Source organism: Nuphar pumila, chromosome 3, assembly GCF_984573655.1.
Source record: "Nuphar pumila chromosome 3, dmNupPumi1.hap1.1, whole genome shotgun sequence".
In the NCBI taxonomy this organism is placed as follows: Eukaryota; Viridiplantae; Streptophyta; class Magnoliopsida; order Nymphaeales; family Nymphaeaceae; genus Nuphar; species Nuphar pumila.
The window spans coordinates 15,347,713-15,369,070 of NC_143251.1; the positions used below are offsets into that span (position 1 = coordinate 15,347,713).

Sequence of the window (21,358 nt, forward strand, 5' to 3'; positions counted from 1 at the left end):
AAAATGCATAAAGTCAATTATCCGATGCATGACTTGGAGCTTGCAACTGTCATTTTCGCTCTCAAGATATGGAGCACTACTGATATGGCAAGCAATTCAAAGTTTTTACCGACCATCAAAGCCTTAAATACTTATTTTCGCAAAGAGACTTGAACTTGAGACAGAGAAGATGGCTGAAATTTTTAAAAAATTATGATTTTGAGCTAAAGTATCATCCGAGAAAAGCAAATGTAGTCGTTGATGCTCTTAGCAAGAGTCAAGAGCATTAGCCAGTCTCGCAGATTGAGATTTATTTTCTTCGGTCATGCATCAGAAAGCAGAAGCCCAATGCTTACTAGGTCGATTATTATTCGTGCAAACCACATTAAGGTCATAATTGTGGGAGCAAATTAAGGAAAAAGAACCCTTAGATCTTGAGTTGGCCCAAGTAAGGCAGAAGATCTTAGAAAGTGAGGAGTCAGACTTTAAAGTTGATGATCAAGGACTCCTCAAATTTCGTAATTGGGTATGCATTCCAAAGAATAATTAGCTCAAACATCAGTTATTGGACGAGGCACACCACTCTAGATATGCCATTCACCCTAACATCACAAAAATGTATCGAGACTTGAAAGATTCATTTTGGTGGAGCGGTATGAAGAGAGACATTGCTAAATTTGTAAGTGTCTAGTGTACCAGCAAGTGAAGATTGAGCATCAACGACCCGATGGATTATTACAACCACTCCTCATACTTGAATGAAAATGGGCAGATATCACAATGGACTTTGTCTCAGGACTTCCAAAAACCAGGAATGGGATGGATTCAGTATGGGTGATTGTAGACAGGCTAACTAAGTCAACTCACTTTTTGGCCTGTAAGACAAACCACTCTTGTGACCAGTTGGCGTAGTTGTTCATTAAAGATATTATCAGACTTTATGGTGTACCAGATTCGATTGTTTTCGATAGAGACTCGAAATTCACATTGCGATTCTGGCAAAGTTTTCAGAAAGCTATGGGGATACAATTAAAAATGAGTACAACTTTTCACCTCCAGTCTGACGGACAATTAGAACGAACCATTCAGACCCTCGAAGATATGCTACGTGCATGTACCTTAAAGTATAGTGACTCGTGAAATGATATTCTACCTTTGATGAAATTTTCCTTCAATAATAACTTTCAAGCAAGTATAGGCATTGCTCCATTTGAGGTATTGTATGATCGATAATGTCAAACGCCATTATGTTGAGATGATGTTGAAGAAAGAAGATTGTTAGGGTCAGATTTGGTGCAGCGGATGGCAAACCAAGTGAGAATTATTCGAGAACGTCTTTTGGCAGCTCAAAGTCGACAGAAAAGTTATGCAGACCAAAGATGTCACGAGTTAGAATTTGAGCAAGGTGATCATATATTTCTGAAGATGTCTTCTTTTAAAGGGGTTATGTGTTTTGGTCGAAGAGGAAAATTGAATCCAAGATATATTAAACCCTTCGAGATACTCGTGAGTGTTGGTCAGACAGCATACAGACTGGCTTTGCCACCTTCCTTGTCTAAAATCCACAACGTGTTTCATGTATCTATGTTGCGGAAGTATGTGGTTGATCCCTCCCATATACTGGATTTTGTTGAGTTAGTACTGTAGATACAAGATGACTTAAGTTTGAGTAAGAAGCCTATAGAGATTTTGGATACGAAAGTTCAAAAACTAAGAAACAAAGAGTTATCTCTGATATTGGTTAGATGAAGTCATCACAGCAATAAGGAGGCTACATGAGAGCGTGAATCAGACATCTGCGAGCAATTTTCATAATTATTTTTAGGTAAGATTTGGAATGAAACTTCTTTTAAGGGGGGTAGAACTATAACTCCCTCCGGCAAAGTCGTTGGAAGAGATAAGTATAAAAAAGGGCAATGACGGTTTCTCTTTTAGGAAAACCGCATTGTCAAAGGCAGTGAGGATAAACCTCACCCCCCAAAATTCGTAAGGGCGAGGCTTATCCTCACCCTGCGTGAGGGCTATAAAAGCCCCCACGCAGCCTCCCTCCACCGTATCCCAACGAGCGACGGAGAGAGAGCGGAAGAGAGAGGAAGTGAGGGGCACTTACCAGCGACAACGAAAACGACGACAACAGTTAGGTGAGCACCCCCTCCGCTTCTCTTTCTTTATCTTCATCTTCTTCTTCTTTCATTTTTTCGACAAGCAAGGGCCGACAACCATGGCTTCCAACGATGTACAAAAAAGAAAAATATATAGAGAGAGGATGAGGGTGAGAGAGAGAGAGTCAAAGGGAGGGTAGAAGGAGGGGACCAGCTAGCCGACGCTGGTGGCTGGCCCCTCTGCCACTGAGAAGGATAGAGAAGGCCGGCTTCGACGGTCGGCCCATCTCTATTTAAGAAGAAGGGGATGACGGAAGAGGTGATGCCTCCCCCCCCCCCCACCACCCATATTGGGATTTTATTTGGGGGATGGGGTCGGTCTGAGTGTGACCCAGATCGAATCGGGTCGGTCTGGGCGCGACTCAGACTAAACCCACCGGTCTAGGTCACGCCCAGACCGAGCTAGAAGAAAATATAAACATGGAGGGTCCGGTTCGGCCTGGGTGCAACCCAGATCGAACCGGGTTGGTCTAGGTGATGTCTTCTTTTAATCGTTGTAATTTTTGAAAAGATTTTTATATGAAAAACATGTGAAAACCAGACATCAAATAATAAAAACCGGTTCTCACTAGTGGATGAGACCGGGTCGAACTCAGGGAACGGGAATATGTTGTATTCAAACACACAATTCTAAACTATTCTTTATTGCCGAATTATTGAAATGTAAAATATTCAAGAAAAGTAAAGACAACTAACTATTACAACAAATGAATACCCTTCGCAGAGGGCGTAAAGTGCAATATTTACAAACCCAATTAAAATTCCTAATTCTAAAAATAAAAGAAAAGAAAAGAAAAACATCTTCTACTCTTCGTACTTTGTGTCACGTAATCGCTTTAGCTCCACTCCTGTGCGATCCTGCACAAATCAAATGAACACAAGCAGTACAAAAGATAGAAGGATAGAACTATACTAAAAGAATTATAAAATCTAAATGACACCTCTAATTAAAAAATGATGATATTTACTGGATTTAAGCACTATTATCATTCACTGATATTTCAAACATCCACCAAAGTTTTCAATTCACTCATAACACTCTTCAATCAATATATTTGAAAGTCAGCAACTTTGTAGCAATTTATTCAGCAAATTTAATCATTCAATCTGATCCATAGAACTGGATTGTATCAACCAATTAATACAACTATTTGTATTCAAATATCAACAAAAAATGACAGCAAAGATCAGATACAACCTTCAAATGATAATCAGAGAACAGCCCCCTTGAAGGAATTCAATGAAACTATAATACTCAGGGTTTATTACTGTTACCATAAAACAGTAGCAGTGCTCCAAAACTCAGTGGCTCTCCACATTCACATCGGATTCAGCCATCCGATTGAATTTTTTTTTTAAAAGTAATCACTGAGAATTCAATTATCAGAAATGTTCACCGGATGATACGGTGATTAGTAATTCCAGAACTTAGCTTTTACCAGAAAATGTAGCGATTGATCCATATGATCGATCAACTTTCAGTAAACATTTTAAAATCTTGTGAATGCACAAATGAATAATCGCTGGAATTTCAAATAACAGAAGATAACCACCAGAATTTCAAACAGTCACCGGAATGTCAAATAATGGAAGATAACCACCGGAATTTCAAACAGTCACCGGAATTTCAAACAGTCACTGGATATCAGGACAAAGGATTCATGAAGTCACAGCTCATGCAAGGGATTCTTAGCCAGAAACAGAATTCCACAAGATTTCAATCGGCTAGAATTAGCCGATTATCAAATTCAATTGGTTTGGAATACAAGCACCACCGGATTATCATTCATGAATGATAATTTGAATTTTTATGGAAGAAAATAAATCCAAAACACTGAATAACACCAGAACTCAGTAGATCAGGTGAATGTAATGATTCTTCACACATACAAACACTAATCCGATACTCAAATTATCGGATTCTCAGTCACGATGCTTCATATCATCGCCGGAGGCTCAGTCATGATGCTTCAGATCCAATTATTCATCCGAACCATAAATCGACCTCTGTTATTTCAAATGATGCAATTGATTGCTAAAAGAAAGAATGAATAATCGATCAGATGCTTCAGATGCAATTGATTGCTAAAAGTTGATCGATGTTAAAAATCAGTTTCAAATATCTTTGAAAACAGTGATTGCCGGAAAAATTGAGAATCGATCCAGATGATCGATCCTCTTTATATATTTTTTTTCATTTTTAACTAAACAGAAACATTTTCTAACTTCATTGATCGAATTCAGCAACAGAAAATAAATGTGAAGAAAAGAATAAGAAAAAGAAGAAGAAGAAGAAGAAGAAGACTCAGCACTCACCGTGAACCTGAGGGGTTTGGGGAAAGAAGCTGGCCTCCACCGTCAACGCCATCGCCGTTGAAGAAGCACCTCCACCGGAAACAGGGAAGAAGAGAAAATCAAGGGAGAAGGAGAAGAAGGAGGTAAGAAAACAAGGTGGAGGGAAAAGAGGGGTTAGGGGAGAGAGCTCTGGCGCAAAAGATGAAGACGGGGAAAATTTTCCCTCCGTTGGGTTTTTAACATCAAGCAAACCGGTTTGAACCGGTTTGCTGCTGTTTGTTTTTTCAGAATTTTATTTGCTAAAAACCTCAAAACTCAACTAAACTAAAGACTACTTCTTAAAAATATTTATACTAAACCTCATTTCAATTTATTTTATAAATTTTTTTTTTTTAAAAACTAACTAACTATATTCTCAACTCTAATTTTTATTTTATTATATATTTTTTTTAGGAACTCACAATGACAAACATTAAAATATTCATTAAATTGCAAAATAACACTAATTTTCAAGCATTTTCTCTTTTTAATTCATTTTAGCTTATTCACTCAAAACCAGCATGAAATTGGGTTTTAAATCAATTTTTTATGAAATCATGCATATTTTTTATATGAAATAACCCTAAAATATATGCATGATCAAATACCCCCATGCTTATGTTTTGCTAGTCCTCGAGCAAACTAAAAAAAATGCAAGAAATCAAACTATCACCTAACTCACTTTCGTAGGAATCACGGTTGCATTTAGCTCATGCAACAAGCCCTTTCAACCCTTGGGTTACCCCAGTGGACGAGTAAGGTCTCGTGAGGGTTTGCAGTGATGCTACCCACAAACATCTCTGTCATGTATGCATAATATTACACATCCTCACAATCAGTAGATAATCAAAGACTTTATTTTCACAAATATTTCCTGTTATTTCAAAATCATAATATAATTAGAATCTTTTATATACCACCACAGAAAAAAGAATTTCTTTCACTTTTCTAAATACCACAATTATTTATGTTTTATTCTTAGAAAATCCAATACAAACATATTATTATTTACTTATCCTCACTCATATGTTTTCTGCATAGGTTTTCTCAATTACACTTCTAAGCACTGAACTTTTCTTTCTTTTTTAAGCTCTTTTCTCTCCTTTTTTTTTTTTTCTTTTCACGCTTTTTCTTTTTGCGCACTTATTCTTCTCTTATAGCTTGCGTGTGGTCTGCTTCTATGCTTTGTGCAATGTCAATATCTTCTATACTTTTTCAATACATACCAAAAGATATCAACTAAGACATAAAAGTGACTTCCTTCATTCACCTTTATAACATGAGAGTCAAATATTTCAACTTATATCTGTTCTCAGTTACGTAGGATCACAAAGTTTTCCACTCTCCTTTTCGAAATGGAATTAAAAGTTTCAACTTACATCTAAGTTTCATCTACTAAGGATTGTGGAATTATCCAAACAACCTAACGCATGTTTTTTCTTACTTTTTGAGCTCATTTTTATGCTTTTGTTCATTTGCTTAGTTTTTCAAAAATAAAACTGTGCATATTCATATTTATGATTCAAAATAAATTCTAACATGTATCTATCATCATTTCCTCGAAATCCGCATAAACAACCAGAATTTTTAGATCTATGTCAGAAAAAATTTTCGTGGGGCTTAAAAAAATCCTCTAAAAACATTAGATTTGAAATAACATTCATATAAGTTCAAACTCTTTCTTTAAAAATCTACTTTTCATGAGGTATGTGTAAACATGTGCAAGAACGTAAACAGAAATATCAAGGTGTGCACTCTACACCCTCTCCCATGCTTGAATGACACTGTCCCAGTGGCACTCCCCCATGCTTGAATGAAACTAAGTGAATGCACATGAGAGAAATAATTGAGGGAAAGAGTAGAATAACCTGACATGAATTAAAAATGCACATTCTATGAATGTAATGAATGCAATGTATACATGACAAAACCTGAAACTCATGAAAAAATAGAAAACTGAAAATAAAACCAAATAAAATCTACAAATCCTAACAAATGTAAAACTGTACAGAATATGGGTTGCCTCCCATAAAGCGCTAAGTTTCACGTCCCCAGCCAGACGGATCCCTGGAAAAATCCTTCATCGTCCATGAGATCAATGGACATGAAGTCAGACTCAATCGAGCTCTCTATGAAAAATAATGTCATTAGTGACATTGCGCACTATGTTCCCGTCCTATTTACCTCTAAATGGCTCAAAGTGCCCGATCCAACTCAACTCACCTATCTGATTTTCACGTAATTCTAGGTGATCCTCTTCTAGTGATTCCTTATCCTCCTCATGAGGTGGATCACTCAATAACCAAGCATATTCTGCTTCTATGAGGTCTTGAATGACATCAACCTCGAAAGAAGCCTCCTCAACAGTAGGCCCCATAGCAGCACGAAAAATGTTTAGCCGTATCTTCCTATTTCCGAATGACACATCCATCGCACCAGTGCGGCAATTTATGCACGCATTGGCGGTAGCTAGGAAGGGGCGACCAAGAATAATAGGAGTCTGCTGCGGGCTATCAACTCCCTCCATATCTAATATCACGAAGTCAACAGGGAAATAACAATCCTCCACCTTGACTAAAACATCTTCAAGTATCCCTCTTGGGACCTTGATAGATCTATCTGCGAGCTGAAGAGTCATAGGTGTAGGTTTCATCTCTTTCAATCCAAATTGGTCATAAAAGAAACCCGACAAGATGTTAACACTTGCCCCAAGGTCGAGCAATGCACGCCCAACAGTGATGTTTCCTATGACACATGAGATGATAGGAGTCCCTGGGTCCTTGAGCTTAGGTGGGGTTTGATGTTGCAATACTGCGCTCACCTGCCCGGTTAAATAAATCTTTTTCTGCACATGGGACATCGACTTCCTTTTCTGCGTACAAAGTTCTTTGAGGAACTTTGCATATGCAGGGACCTGTTGAATAGCATCTAGTAAGGGGAGGTTTATCTGAACGTGCTTGAATATCTCAAGCATCTCTTGCATGTTCACTCCGGACTTACCTAATGCTCTTGGCCTTTCTAACGTCTCAGGAAAGGGGGCTTTGGGAATGTAGGATGGTGAAGGCTCAGATGGAAGAACCTTCTCGCTTTCCTGAGGTAAGTTATTAGGGACAGACTGCTTTTCACTTATGTTCTCTCTTTCTTCTGCAGTCTCCCTCGCTTGGTACTGCTTCCCACTCCTAAGGGTTACTGCTTGAGCTTGCTCTTTATGTGCATCAGTCATATGCAAGCTACGCATGGGTTCCTTTCCCTTTGGGTTGACAATAGGCTGGTTAGGTAATGTCCCCTCACTTCGCCTGCTAAGTGCTTCGGCAAGCTGCCCCATTTGAGTCTCTAATTTTGCAATAGACTGGGTATGTGAGCTCAAAGCTTGCAAAATCTTATCCTTAAAAGATTAACTATGTAAAGGCTCATGAGACTGGGGTTGAGTATAAACAGGTTGGACTGGGGGATAACTGGATCTTTGAAATCCAGGCACATAACCGCCTTGACTTGGTTGACTCTGGGAAGGGTTGGGTGGGTGGATCTGTGAGTTGCGCCATGAGAAATTGGGATGATTTCGCCAGCCCGGGTTATAAGTGTTGGAAAATGGATTAGGTACGGGCCTAGCGAAGTTTTGAGCCATCTGAGCTTGCTCTTGGACAAACTCAGGATATTGTGGCCCAGTCAGAATATTATGGATCTAGTTAGACAGTTATGGACCCAGATGAGTAATAGATCTAGATCTATTTGAACTGTATTGGATCCATATCATCGATGGATCTGGATTGGGTAATACTAGAATTATATCAAAATCCAAAATAACCATAATACTCTTTTGGGTACCCGAGATCTATTTTTATAAAATGGACATAACTTTGCACTCTGAACTCAGAATTGAGTGAGGTTTAGTGCGCTGGACTCGTATCGAAGAGAGGAATCTACTTATCTAGTTGTTCTGGTTAAATTAATGATACAAAAATTAAGATTTCATCAGTCAATTCAAAAGGAGTATTTTGGTAATTTTATAAGTGATTTTGTGCATTAATTCGAGCATGTTTGTGTAATGACCAGATCATACTGTTAGAGCTTCTTGAAACTCGATTGTGGTGAAAGCATACTATTCACACTTAAGGTAAGGGATATTATAAACATTTTTAGATATAAATAAACAATTTTATGTTGCATGTTATTGTAATGTTACAAATGAATATGATTAGCATGATAATTTGTGAGTGAGATGATGATATGCCTAAAATTTTTATGCTTGACATTATGAGTTGAATTCATATACATGTGTATTGTGATATGCATGTTAGTTGTATTTTGTCATGCATGTTAGAAATAGATTAAATTTATGAAGACATGTCTATGTGGTTATTAATATCATGCATTATGATGAGATTATGTTTAGATTAGAGTTGCATTTGTTCTATTCATGTTATATGAATGAATATTTTGAGATTAACATGCAGGAGCCCTTAAATCCTGAAAGCGGCGACCTGTGGTAATGGTTACCTGGTTCGCGATCATAGTGCAGCCACCATGGAGAGTGGGTCGCCAGTGATTTATTAATGTATAGACATTACATCATTGTGTGCTTAGTGAGGGATGCGTGTGAGTCCTAAGGTCATCATGAGATTTAAGAATGAGATTCATTGTGATCAGTTCACGCCATCACTCATGAGAGAACAAGTGAATTATGAGTTTGAGAATGTGGTTCAATGTATTAAACTTAGTCATGACTTAGGGTTACACTTGCACCGAGTTTGAGACTCTGGAGAACCATAGATGGTTGATAATCATCATGGTTAGGATGTAACATGAACCATACCGAGATTGAGAGCTTGACATTCTGGCTAGCTACCGGTGGGGTCCCCGTGGTTGTTTAATACAGTGCTTGGTGATCCGAGGACCACTGTGAGTGTATGATTCATTGTCTGACCAACATGTAGAATTGAAATGTTTTACGTGGTTGCTACGCCCATTGACAGCTATGACCGGTATAGTCAACCTAGTGATAGTTGTTTTGAGAGAGTGTTGAGAAAGTTAATGAGGGTAATTAAAATATATCAACTTGTGTGGTGTATCAAAAACTAAACTAAGACTAGGGGCTTAGAGCTCAATATAGTTGTAAGTTTAAATATTTATTTGCTTATAATTATTTCTTATTGAGTTGTAGACTCGCCCCATGTTTAATTACAACTGTAGGTTGCAGACACACTAGCACAGACAAAGCTTGATCAACTTCTTCTTTTTCAGCAGAGCATTTGATAGTTTTTAATTTCATGTCATTGAACAATAAGGTATTTGTTATTTGCTTTTGTTATGAATGATGAACATTGTAAGGAAATTGACTATTGAAATAAAAATAAATAAAAAAAATTTAACCACATTTTTGTCTGTGTGAACTTTGAACTATTTTCCTTTGGGAAGTAATACCAATCAAACTCGAACTCTCGAGGTCCCAGATCGAAGTGTTACACTCTGCCTCTGTTTGCAAGAGATAGCTTTGGCAAATCAATCATGTAAGATTGACTCCTATGGATGAAAAAATTTAAAGTTGGGTTCCAATATATTTTTTTTGCCAGAGAAAGCTATGGTTATGCAGACCCCTACCAGTTACCCAACCATAACATTTGGGGTTTGAACTTGCAACGTCCCAACACAAGGTGACGTGCACTAACTGCTACTGCCAAATAAGTTGAGCCCCCGTTGGTAGTTGGGTTTCAATGTTGTGAGAGAAGGTATTAGATATCATTTTTTTTTACAGGAAAAGCTGGGGTAGGCAGACCCATACCAGTTATACAACCATATATACCATTGAGATTCAAACTTGCAATTTCCCAACATACAGTGAAATGCACTAACTGCCAGACAAGCGGAGCTCCTCGTTGGTTATTAGATATTGTAATGGTAATGGAGAGATTGGAGTTTTTGTGCGACCATGGGCCTCTTTAAGGTCCCTCCTTGCCCCTTCATTTAATTTTTAATATAAACTAGTTTCTTCTACGAAAAAAATATATATTTTAGAGTAATGGGTATGCACAAAATTATAGGTGCTAAATGAGTTTTTCATAGTTTTGTTCATCTTATTTTTAATTGTTGACTGTACATATATGTGATATATGTACTTGATTTTATAGGGATCAACTCTTGAAGTGTTGGATTCTGACACATGAGTGAGTTTTATAAGGTTCAAAAAATCAACTATCCAAATTTTTATAAATTTTTTAGGCTCCAAATATCATTTTTTCATCAAAGGCACATGATTCCGGTATGGATTCCTTGAAATCGACCATGCCCAACACATTTATTGGGTCAAAATTGCAAAAGAAGACCAAAAGATCAGAAAAACTCATTTATCACATATAGACCCATTTAGCATGTATCATTTAACATATTTCATTGAGTATATGAGTAATAGGTGCTAAATGAAATATGTTAAATGATCCGTGCTAAATGGGTTTTTAGTTTTTTTTTCATTTTATTTTTAGATTTTGACCTTATAGAAGTGATCTTTGTGCTTGATTTCATAGGGATCAACTCTTTAAGTGTTCGATTCTGACACTTGAGTGGGGTTTTATAAGATTCAAAAAACCATCAGTCCAAAATTTTTGTAAATTTATGAGTCTCCAAATATCATTTTTTTTAAACACATGATCCATGTGCAAATTCTTCATAAATTGACTATGCCCAAAACATTTATGGGGTCAGAACTGCAAAAAAAGCATTTAAAGAATAGAAAAACTCAGTTAGCATGTATGGTTTGGCATGTTTCATTTAGCACTATGCTAAATGATAAGTGATAAATGTGTTTTTTAGGGTTTTTTATTTTGTTTTTAAATTATGACCGTACATATGTGATCTATATACCTTGATTTTATAGGGATCAACTCTTAAGTGTTTGATTCCGACATGTGGGTGAGTTTTTATAAGGTTCTAAAAATCAATGGTGTAAAATATTTGTAAAATTTTGAAGCTCCAAATATCAATTTTTTTATAAAAGACACGATACCAGGATTCGTCATAAATGGACCATGCCTAACACATTGCTGAGGGTAAGAACTGCGAAAAATATACCATAAAAGCATAGAAACCCATTTAACACGTACCATTTAGCATATGGTCATCCATTTGATTACGCACATCCGGAGTACGAACCATTAATAGGACTCAAAGAATCGATGGCCACGGTGGTTGAACACCGTCCATCGTATAGATGAACGGTATCTATAGGTCTTGGATCGACGGTTCTCGTAGCATGCGCTGTCAAATCGCACGGTTGTGGGTCTCACCAAAAACTTTTTCCGTCCCTCGTCGTCATCACATGGCAGTGTGTGTGTGTGAAAGGAATCCCAACCAGAGGATTCCAAGCTACTCCAGAGAGAGAGAGAGAGAGAGATTAGAGGGCGCGCGCACGAGAGAGTGTAGAGTGTGATTGGGAAGATGGCGGCCGTAAGGATGGCAACGGGAGGGGTGGATCTTCACTCACTGCTGGGCGGCCACCAGTCTCTGCTGGTGGATCTGAAGAAGCAGACCAGGCTGCATCCTTTCAACGGGCGGAGGGCGAGGTCGCTCTGCTGCAGGGCCATCTACCGTCCCGATGTCCACATCAAGGAGGAAGGACAGCCTTCCACCCTCGACTACCGCGTCTTCTTCCTCGACAAGTCCGGAAAGAGGGTACGTTACCATCATCTCTCTCTCTCTCTCTCATTGCGATGGTCTTCTGTTGATTGATCTCGGAATTGCTACTCGAAAGAGTTCGATCGAGTTTGTAAGGCAAGCGAGAACGACTTTAAGGCACCCGTGGGTGTTCTGATGACGGGGAGGGTCTGAATTCGAGTGTTTTTCGGGTTCGGATTATAAGACATGGTTTGATGGAGATGGTTGTATAAGGATGTGTGACGAGCGGACAATGTGGGTTTTGATGGATCGGAAGAGATGAGAATAAGTGCATTCGATTTGGTTTATGGGAAATTTTACTTACCTTTTTTTGTGGGTCTATCGACAAAAGTAGCATTCTTATTGTGTGTTTTCTTGCCTTCGTGCCATAAAACTTTGGGAAATGGGAGAAAATTAATTCAAAACTTGCAGGTGTACTTAGCTTTCCAACCAGAGGTGGGTTATGATACTACAAGGAAATATGGAAAAGTGACAATTTGGCTAGAAGATTCTTTAATCCACTAGTTCAATTCACAGGTGGGGATTATGCTAATAATAACTTTAAGAATGAAGGATCATGTGTTTGGCAATAGGAAGAAGATGGCCATGTATGATCTTCTAACTTGGTCAGAACTTCATCTTTCATGAATGTTGACCCTTTTCAGGTTTAAGATATTTAAACAAACCATTTCAGCATTGAACCGAACCGAGAGTAAAAGACAGAAAACAGAAAGATGAAAATTTCAAGTGAAAATTTTACACATGAAATTTTCATGCCCAGTGAAACCTTTAAAAAGTTTAATTCCAGTTACACAATAGTTATTCCGTTCAGATAGTAGATCTGAATATGGCGGTAATATTGCTGAAATGTCACACTAGAATGTCAATGGTGCTATGGGTTGTGGCATATATACAAGAGAATGTATTTGGTAGTATCAATGATACTATACTAGTTGGCCCCATTCAAAGTCTTAGTTGAAGGTGTTGTATGCTTGATCTGAACCTGTACATTTGTTTATCATTGCTTGCTTATTAGAAACAATGTTTGATCAAATTATTTTGAGGAAAATACCTGACTTTTTTTAATTTTTATTTTGGTTTAAACTTCTGGTACAATATCGGCTGTTGACTTTTAGTTTTTTAAAGAAAACAAAAGAATTCCTTATCTAATACACTTTTCATACTAAAGTATACAGATCACGTCTGTAGGTCTGTCTGATCTACAAAAAGTGCAGTAAAATATTAAAAAACTAATAGTGTGTATTAGATAGTGTGGTATTATCAATAGCACCAAACATATTTCCTTGTCTGTGTATGTGAAACACTTGTGAAAAGGGAAGCATTTTGTTCTAAAACTACGCCTTTCTTGACATGGGTGATTTTAAGAGTATGAAATAAGGTATTTTTCAAAATGATTTAAACAGTATCATATGAGTTTTCTTTTGGTAAGGATTTTCATTGTCCAAGATTCTTCTAATTAAGTGTCCCAATGGTTCCTAGTTTGATATGTGTTGGATGTCTTAAGGGCAAACTGGTTTCTTCTTGAAGTGCGTAACTTGGCTTAGTGAATGCTGAATAGCTGCTAAGAAGTCCATTAGTTAAATAAATTGGCTTTGATTCTTAGCCTTGTGTGGTGCTGAATTAATTTTGAACGTCCATATCGTTAGCTGAAAAATTTTAGTGTATGTTAGAACTTTAAGTTAGCTGTAAGTTTTGACTGTCTAAATGTGTGTCTCATATGAACCATACTTCCAAAATTTGAATGATGGCGTACAAAAAAGGATGTGGGTGTTTTACATCTTTATGTCATCTTTAAAGTAGTCAAATTCTAAATCTTAATTTGTCATATTGTCTTTCGACCATCCAACTAACATTATTGTTTTTATGTTCTTCTGTGCTCAACAATACGTATTTATACAATTGGTCAGTTGTTCCTGCTGCACTGCATTACGTAAGTAAAGCATGCTGGGACATTGATTTATCTCTTGGCTCTAAACATGCAGGTTTCACCATGGCATGATATCCCTTTGCAGTTAGGTGATGGTATTTTCAATTTTGTCGTGGAAATACCAAAAGAAACTAGTGCAAAAATGGAAGTTGCTACTGAGGAGCCTTGCACTCCAATAAAGCAGGATACAAAAAAGGGAAAACTTCGATATTACCCGTAAGATATTCTCATTAGTGCTGTTAAAAATTATAATATGATTTGACCGCCATAAGGATGGCTTGGTTTAGCAACTAAAATCTCTTATTTCATGAGCTACGAGGGTTATCAACTGCCTCTTGTTGCTAAGTGCTTTCTCTTTCCTCCTGATTTCAGGTACAATATCAATTGGAATTATGGTTTATTGCCACAGACATGGGAGGACCCATCCTTTGCAAACCCAGAGGTCGAAGGGGCTTTTGGTGACAATGATCCAGGTTCTTGAACTACTCCTTATCACCCTTCGGTTATGGTATACTGTTAAATAGAAACTGTTGGGAGTCAACCACCTTCCTTTTCTGAAGTTATGTAGTGTATGCAGTTGATGTTGTTGAGATTGGAGGAAGACAAGCCAAGATTGGAGAGATTCTCAAGGTCAAGCCTTTGGCAACTTTAGCCATGATTGATGAGGGAGAGCTGGACTGGAAAGTAGTTGCAATCTCACTAGATGATCCTAAAGCTTCACTTGTGAATGATGTTGTTGATGTTGAGAAACACTTTCCTGTATGTTCCTTACTCACTCCTTTTATAATGTTGAATAAAAGTTGGATTTTTCTGAAGTGCATTAGTTTGGCCAGATGTTAATTAATTTTTATGATGTGACCATATTTATCTCTTCACTTTGCAATTATGGGCAAATTTTATTGATATGTCCCAGTTGTGCAATTTATTGCTTTCCCTTGTCTTTAGCATTCTGTGAACTTCAACTGCAGCATAAGGAATGAAACATAGCTTGCTATCATTTGAGCTTAAACCATAGTATTAGGTGTTTCAACCCTCAAACCAAATCAAGTCCAAACAAACAAAAAAATAAAAACCTTAGGGCCTGTTCAAGTATCACCTATTGATGGCACTTATCTGTAGTTGGTATCGGTAGCACCATTAACGAGCATCAACTGGTTGAAACACATTTGTCTGACAGTTTATCTGTCTTTTTGAATTGCTCTCTCCAAAAATGCTTACGATATTGAAGAAGGTGATGATTATGGAGAGTACATGATGCTTGTGATCATGATGACGAGGGAGAAGGATGTCAAAGAAAAAGCATCTGATAATGAATAAGGAGGGGGTGATTGTAATGTGTGAGCTTGAATTGTGATGATGATGAAAAGATGGAGGGGAAGATCTTTTGCCTTGGATTCAGTTTGATTAAACGAAAATTTCATTGTGGTCCAATTATGGTTCCGATTCAATTCTTAAGGGAAGAGGAAAAAGAACAATTGCTGATAGCCAAAATCCAGATTACGAAATAACCATGAAGACTTTTGATAAGGGCATAAGGCTACATAAAATGTTGGTTATAATCTCAACAGATTGTAATTGCCTAATGTTTTCACCACTTGGTCAAATTCTTTTAGTTTACTTCCACTTTAAAAAGTTCCTTCTATATAGATGGGAAAGGTAGCTTATTTGGTTTATTTCCACCTTAAAACGTTCACCCTAAACATATAGGAAAGGTAGCTTTTTTATTAGAATACTTTGAAAACTCTTTAGATGCTTTTAGGCAAAGTGGTGAACTTGAGAGTTTCACCAAATCAACTTCCCTCTTCTTCCAGTTCTGTAATTTGGCATTTCCTTCTCAAAGGTCAACTCTTAGGTGAAGCTAAATGGTTTTGTATCAACCAATATTAGTTTCTACACTTGCACTCTGTTGAACTAAACTCAGTTGAATTTAGTACAGTTTAACGTTTAAACACAAACATAGAAACACTTTTCTCTTATTTATATAAACTTTTTTGTAAATTTTTTATGTTCTGACCAGAAGAAAAATAAAGAGAAATGAACAGAAATTAATACATTCAAATACTGCCTTAGTTATTTGTTTTTTTAAGTTTTTCAATATATTTGTATGGACAAGCAGAGACAATGAGTTGCAACTGCCAGTGCACATTTAGTACCCAACCTGCTTTCAATCATGCTGTGTTTATTATGTTAATCCCCGATCTTGTCCATCATAACCGTTCATGCAATGTTTAGTTATTTCTTCTGTATGTTGTTTGTATGGGGTTTGCTGAGCTGTTCTTTTGACTGCTGTTTCTTGCTCCAATTGTTATTTACTATAACTAACTTCCATCATGTTTTACCACTTTTTTCTTGTTTTAGCTCACAACATTTGGATGAATTGGAAATTGTTTATAGTTTCATACATTAAACTTGCAAATATTTCGTACCTCTCATGATTATCTTGATAAATCTGTTTCTAATACTGCCTACTGTGCCAGGGGACACTTACTGCAATAAGAGACTGGTTTAGAGATTATAAGATTCCAGATGGAAAACCAGCAAATAAATTTGGTCTTGGTAGCAAAGCTGCTAGCAAGGTATGTTTAATTGTAATAAGAAGAATATAGTAATTTTGTATAACTTTATGGTAGAAATGCATGAAATATTTGTTCTTTCTGTGGAAATTATGGTATTTCATATGTGTTAGTAAATTTTTGGCTTTAACTACAGATAGCCTTGCAATAGATGGCCAAGTAGGCTGTATGGATGTTGATGCTTTGAATTTTTAAAGGTCAGGTAAAAGAAAAAAATGTTATGACTTCCTTAGTAGACTGTAGTGGTAGCATCAATTAAGGCACTGAAGAGCAAATCACACCTGTAAGATGGTAACTATGATAGTCCATTATAGTTCTCTTTGTTTTGAACTATGATATCTGGCTTTTCATGATTTTTTGTTAGTGTTTTAGTGTAGAACTTGGTTACGTTGGCACTTAAAAAGCGATTTGCATTGTGTTGAAAAGGAAAAATAGTTTACATGAACACTTGAATTACGTCATACTTGTGCATCTTAAAATTAGCAAAACATACTGGAAAACTTAGTTCACAGAATACCCATGTGTCTTGCAGTTAGAGTGGAACCGATTTGGCTTGGTTTGCCATTGTTGATTGTGATTGAATATGGAAGGACAAACCACCTGATTGGTGTCTAGATTCCATTTGATTGTAACAGCTCATGATCCATGTTAACTGCTACTGGTGCAGTCTCGCCTAACTCCATATTTCTAATCCAAAGTGCTCATATTTTTCTTCGAATGTGTGTACTCGTGCTATAATTTGATTGCATATGCATATAAAATAGTATTTTCTACCAGATATGATGTCATGCGAACATGAGAAAAAGTGTCTCCCCTGGATAAGCATATGTGCCCTATGTTCGATGCATCCAATAACATTAGCTACACTTGGGTGATCAGCTCCTCGATCCACCTGCACCATTCAACACACTAAGGTGCCTAGGGGTTACGAGTATAGCTTTTTGTAGCCCCTTTTCAAACAAGATGCCAGGGGAAAGTTCTTTATCACAACAACCTCTCCATACTGCTTTTACAGGTGCATTTGAATCAGATCACAGCCCAGAGATCTGGCAATCTAGTTCTTCTCATCCTATGTCATCCCTGTCTTCATACACTATCTTGGGATCTCACTGGTGCAAGTTGTTTTGATCAAATCTGACCTCATAAATGTGATCTACATGGTTCATTTAGGGAATATCAGCATTTGAATTGCTAAAATTCGACCTTCGTATAGGATCTTATGATGATTAAAAAATCAAGGGCTATATTTTCGTGGCAATTGGCCATTAATTTCCTGCATTATATAAATAAACTATTCTTACCAACATTATTGTAGTTGCCAAAGTTGTGGGAGGGGTTAGGGATTCATAATATTGTTTTTTTGTTGTATACTTTATGCCGTTAAATAGATTTGATGGTGAGAAAATTATTTGGCTATGTTGTTTACTTCCCATCAGTGTTATTAAAAGCGCGCCTCAAGGCACAAAAAGTGCGCCTCGCCTCAAGGCGAGCCTTTGTGCCTTGAGGCGCAGGCATAAAGCGCAAATGCCCCAAGGCGTGCACCTCATACGCCTTGAGGCGCACGCTTCGGGGCAAGGCGCGCCTCAAGGTGAGGCGTATACGCCTCGGATTTGACCAAAAATTAAGTTTTAATAACAGCCCCCCCTGACCCTAATGTTATATTTTATGAGAAACACGCAGTTGGGGGCCTTGTTATTTTCTGAAAAATGGAGAGCCAAGGCGACGAGTTAGGAGGAGACGAGTTCGAGGGCCAAAAATTCGTTTGGGTGTATTAGGGTTTGTTGCCGGAGAGAAAGGAGGAGACAAGTTCGTTCATTTGAAACACGTAGTTTGTACATTTTGGGTAAGTTTTACTTTTTCCCCATTCTTGTTCTCAGTTTGTATTTTTTGTTTCTTCTTTGACTATAAATCACTGGCTGGTCATCATCCTAAATCAATTCCTAATGGTTTTTCTCTTTTAGTAGTCAGTTGAGCACGTTATTAAAAGTTGTCAGTCATTGAATTGATTTGGCAAGCCGTGCACAACTTCTACATTCGGTTGAGAAAGAAAAAAAAATCAGAAGATATGTTGAATCCATTAATGGTGCTCTGCGTCAAACACCAAAAATCACAAGATTAAACACATGTACAACTTGGCAAGCATTACAAAGCCTGATTTAAGTAGCACCAAAAACGAATACATGTCATCCAATCAACCAAAATAATTAATCATAACTGGATTAATGTTACTTTTATAGTTTTATATGTTAATCTCATATTTTTTCAGTATTTATTTGAGATTTTTTTATTTCTTGTTGGTTGCTTTATCAATAAAGCAATTTTTATTTATTTATAATTTTAGATATTTTTTATAGTCTTTTTTAATTAATTTTTTTTTTGAGGCTTATGCTTTACGCGTCGCCTCAGATTTTGGTGGAGCGCCTCGCTACGCCTCAACGCTTTTCACAACATTGCTTCCCATTAAATACATGCTGGCCACCACTCGATATTCAAGAAAACTTTAGTGCATTTGAGAGTATTTAATTTTGTTTGGGGTGAAAAATTAACTATTCATAAAATTTTATTTATGATAATTACATGCCATTTTTCTAATAATTTTCTTTTAGTTTTTTGGGAAAATTTTGTTCTTCCTCTGGTTTGATCCAATTGAGTAGTACGTTTTCACTGATCTGAGGCCTTGCTTGACTGGGACAACCAGTTCGCCAGTCTATGCTAAGTTGTAAATCATTCAGCTGCTGTGATGATTTTTAACTATGCTGGACCATGGGTTGAGCTGGTTCATGAAAACCTGGCAAGTTTGCTTTTATGACTGGCGACCAAAAAAGTAAAAACCACAATCTTCTGGTGATCCACCTGACAATACTATGCTGAAAACTGTTCCTGGATTACCGTTCCATTTTCCACATGGTCTCTGTTTCTTAGCTTGCCAGTACACATCGAGTCATTGACTTGTCCGAAGCATACATATATTCAACAGCATATTGCTACTTGTTTGTGAGCAAGTTTGACTCTGCATTGTATTCCACCTCATGCCCATGAGCTCTGAGTGGGTGTCTGTGCGGGCATACATGCATGCACACCTATAAAATTTCACAGATTAGAGTCCGTTGTGTGTGCACATGGGTTTATTTGATAAGTATGCTGGTGTTCATGGTTCACTCATCTGCAAATATTTGTTGCTGCATTTCTTGTTGTGCTCGTCAATGAGCTCAATCTTTTGGAGGCATGCTTATAGTGTGAATGTTCATGCATTATATGCATTAGCATTCTTGTGTGAAATGTGAGGTAAAGAGTGCCTAGGTGTGTATTGATTATGTGGAATGGTATGATCATCTGATGCATCTACCTGGTATGTGCTAGAACACTGCTGGATGCACAAGCCGCAGACTGATGCACCCTGGAGTCTAGGGCCACGTTGGGAAGTAAAAACTTTCATATAACAATTGAATCCTCCTGTCACATGAAAAGCTTGGGATGTTTGAAATGAAACAGTTCCAACACAGTTTCTCCACCTAAATAGGTGGAGATGGAGAAAATTTTCACACAAAATCATACAGAAACCATGAAAATATTTCACTCATTTGGAACATAGGAAGATTCATTCTTATTTTATACAGGATTTTCCCAGCTCCAAAGCCGTCTCAAGGGGAGATGGAGAAAATTGTCATGTAAAATCATCTTGAAAATGTGACAAAATTTCACCCATTTGGAGCATGGGAAGATTCTGTTTTTCATATTTCATGCAGGATTTCTTCACTTTCCAATGCGGCCTAAGTTTCTAAGGGACTTCCTCGTTTGCAGTTATTTCTTCAAACCTTAGAACCTTAGAATTTGTTCTTTGGGAATATTGGTGTTTTAAGCTTACAGTAGTTCTTGAACAGCAGGAGATTGTAGGGCTGTCAAACCTGGATTAGTTCTTGCTGTGTGACTTATTTACAATTCTATTTTCTTTGGCCTACATGAAGAGGATTTATAAGGCTAGGATGGCCTTTTTTTATGCTAGAAAAGCCTGGCTGGTGGTTGCGCATCTGAATTCCTTGTGTTTATTATTTTGGATTTCAGGAGTATGCTCTAAAGGTGATCGCGGAGACGAATGAGTCATGGTCTAAACTGATCAAAAGATCAATTCCTGCTGGGGAGCTGTCACTGGTGTAATGACATTTGGAGAAGGCTCGACTGTAGCAGCTCCTTTATTGTATTCAATTTTTATGGTAAGGAGGTCATTCTTTTGGTCCATGCCAGCCATAGTCACGGCTATGGTAGTACTCAGCTCAAACATGGTATTCCATTTGTACTCTTCTTAAGTAGATAAATAATTATGGTTTCCTTCAAGGGCTACAAATTTTTTCCCTGGCGCCACTCAAAACAACGTGCACCGTGGGATACTTAAGCTTAGGGATGGCAGTGGACCAGGGCGGACCTCCATCCCCCGCAAGGGGATGGATTTTAACCTCCACCCCTGCCTCCATCCCCAGTCCAAACGGGGGCAAGGCGGGGAGGGGCAATCCCTTGAAGGATTGGGGATAGGGCAGGGCGGGGCGGGGGAAAGCGTAAGTCCATCCCCGCCTCCATCCCTGCACGGGGATAAATTTTAACCTTCATCCCCCCCTCCATCCCCGTTTCATGCACTTCATCCCCAGTCCAAACCGGGCGAGGCGGAGCTTAAGTTAAGCTCAAACACCTGTAATTTTATTATTGCATCACTCGGTAGCTGAATG

General features: G+C 37.7%; 1 protein-coding gene across 1 annotated transcript; it reads left to right on the top strand.

Annotated features, from left to right (window-relative positions):
• The first annotated feature begins 11,790 nt into the window (after window positions 1-11,790).
• Window positions 11,791-20,982, top strand: LOC149842101 (soluble inorganic pyrophosphatase 6, chloroplastic-like). The gene is made up of 6 exons (XM_089998899.1): window positions 11,791-12,137; window positions 14,123-14,283; window positions 14,440-14,540; window positions 14,645-14,826; window positions 16,545-16,643; window positions 20,703-20,982. The coding sequence occupies exons 1-6, from the start codon at window positions 11,904-11,906 to the stop codon at window positions 20,793-20,795; spliced, it is 870 nt and encodes a 289-aa protein (XP_089855025.1). The 5' UTR covers window positions 11,791-11,903; the 3' UTR covers window positions 20,796-20,982.
• The last annotated feature ends 376 nt before the right edge of the window (window positions 20,983-21,358 follow it).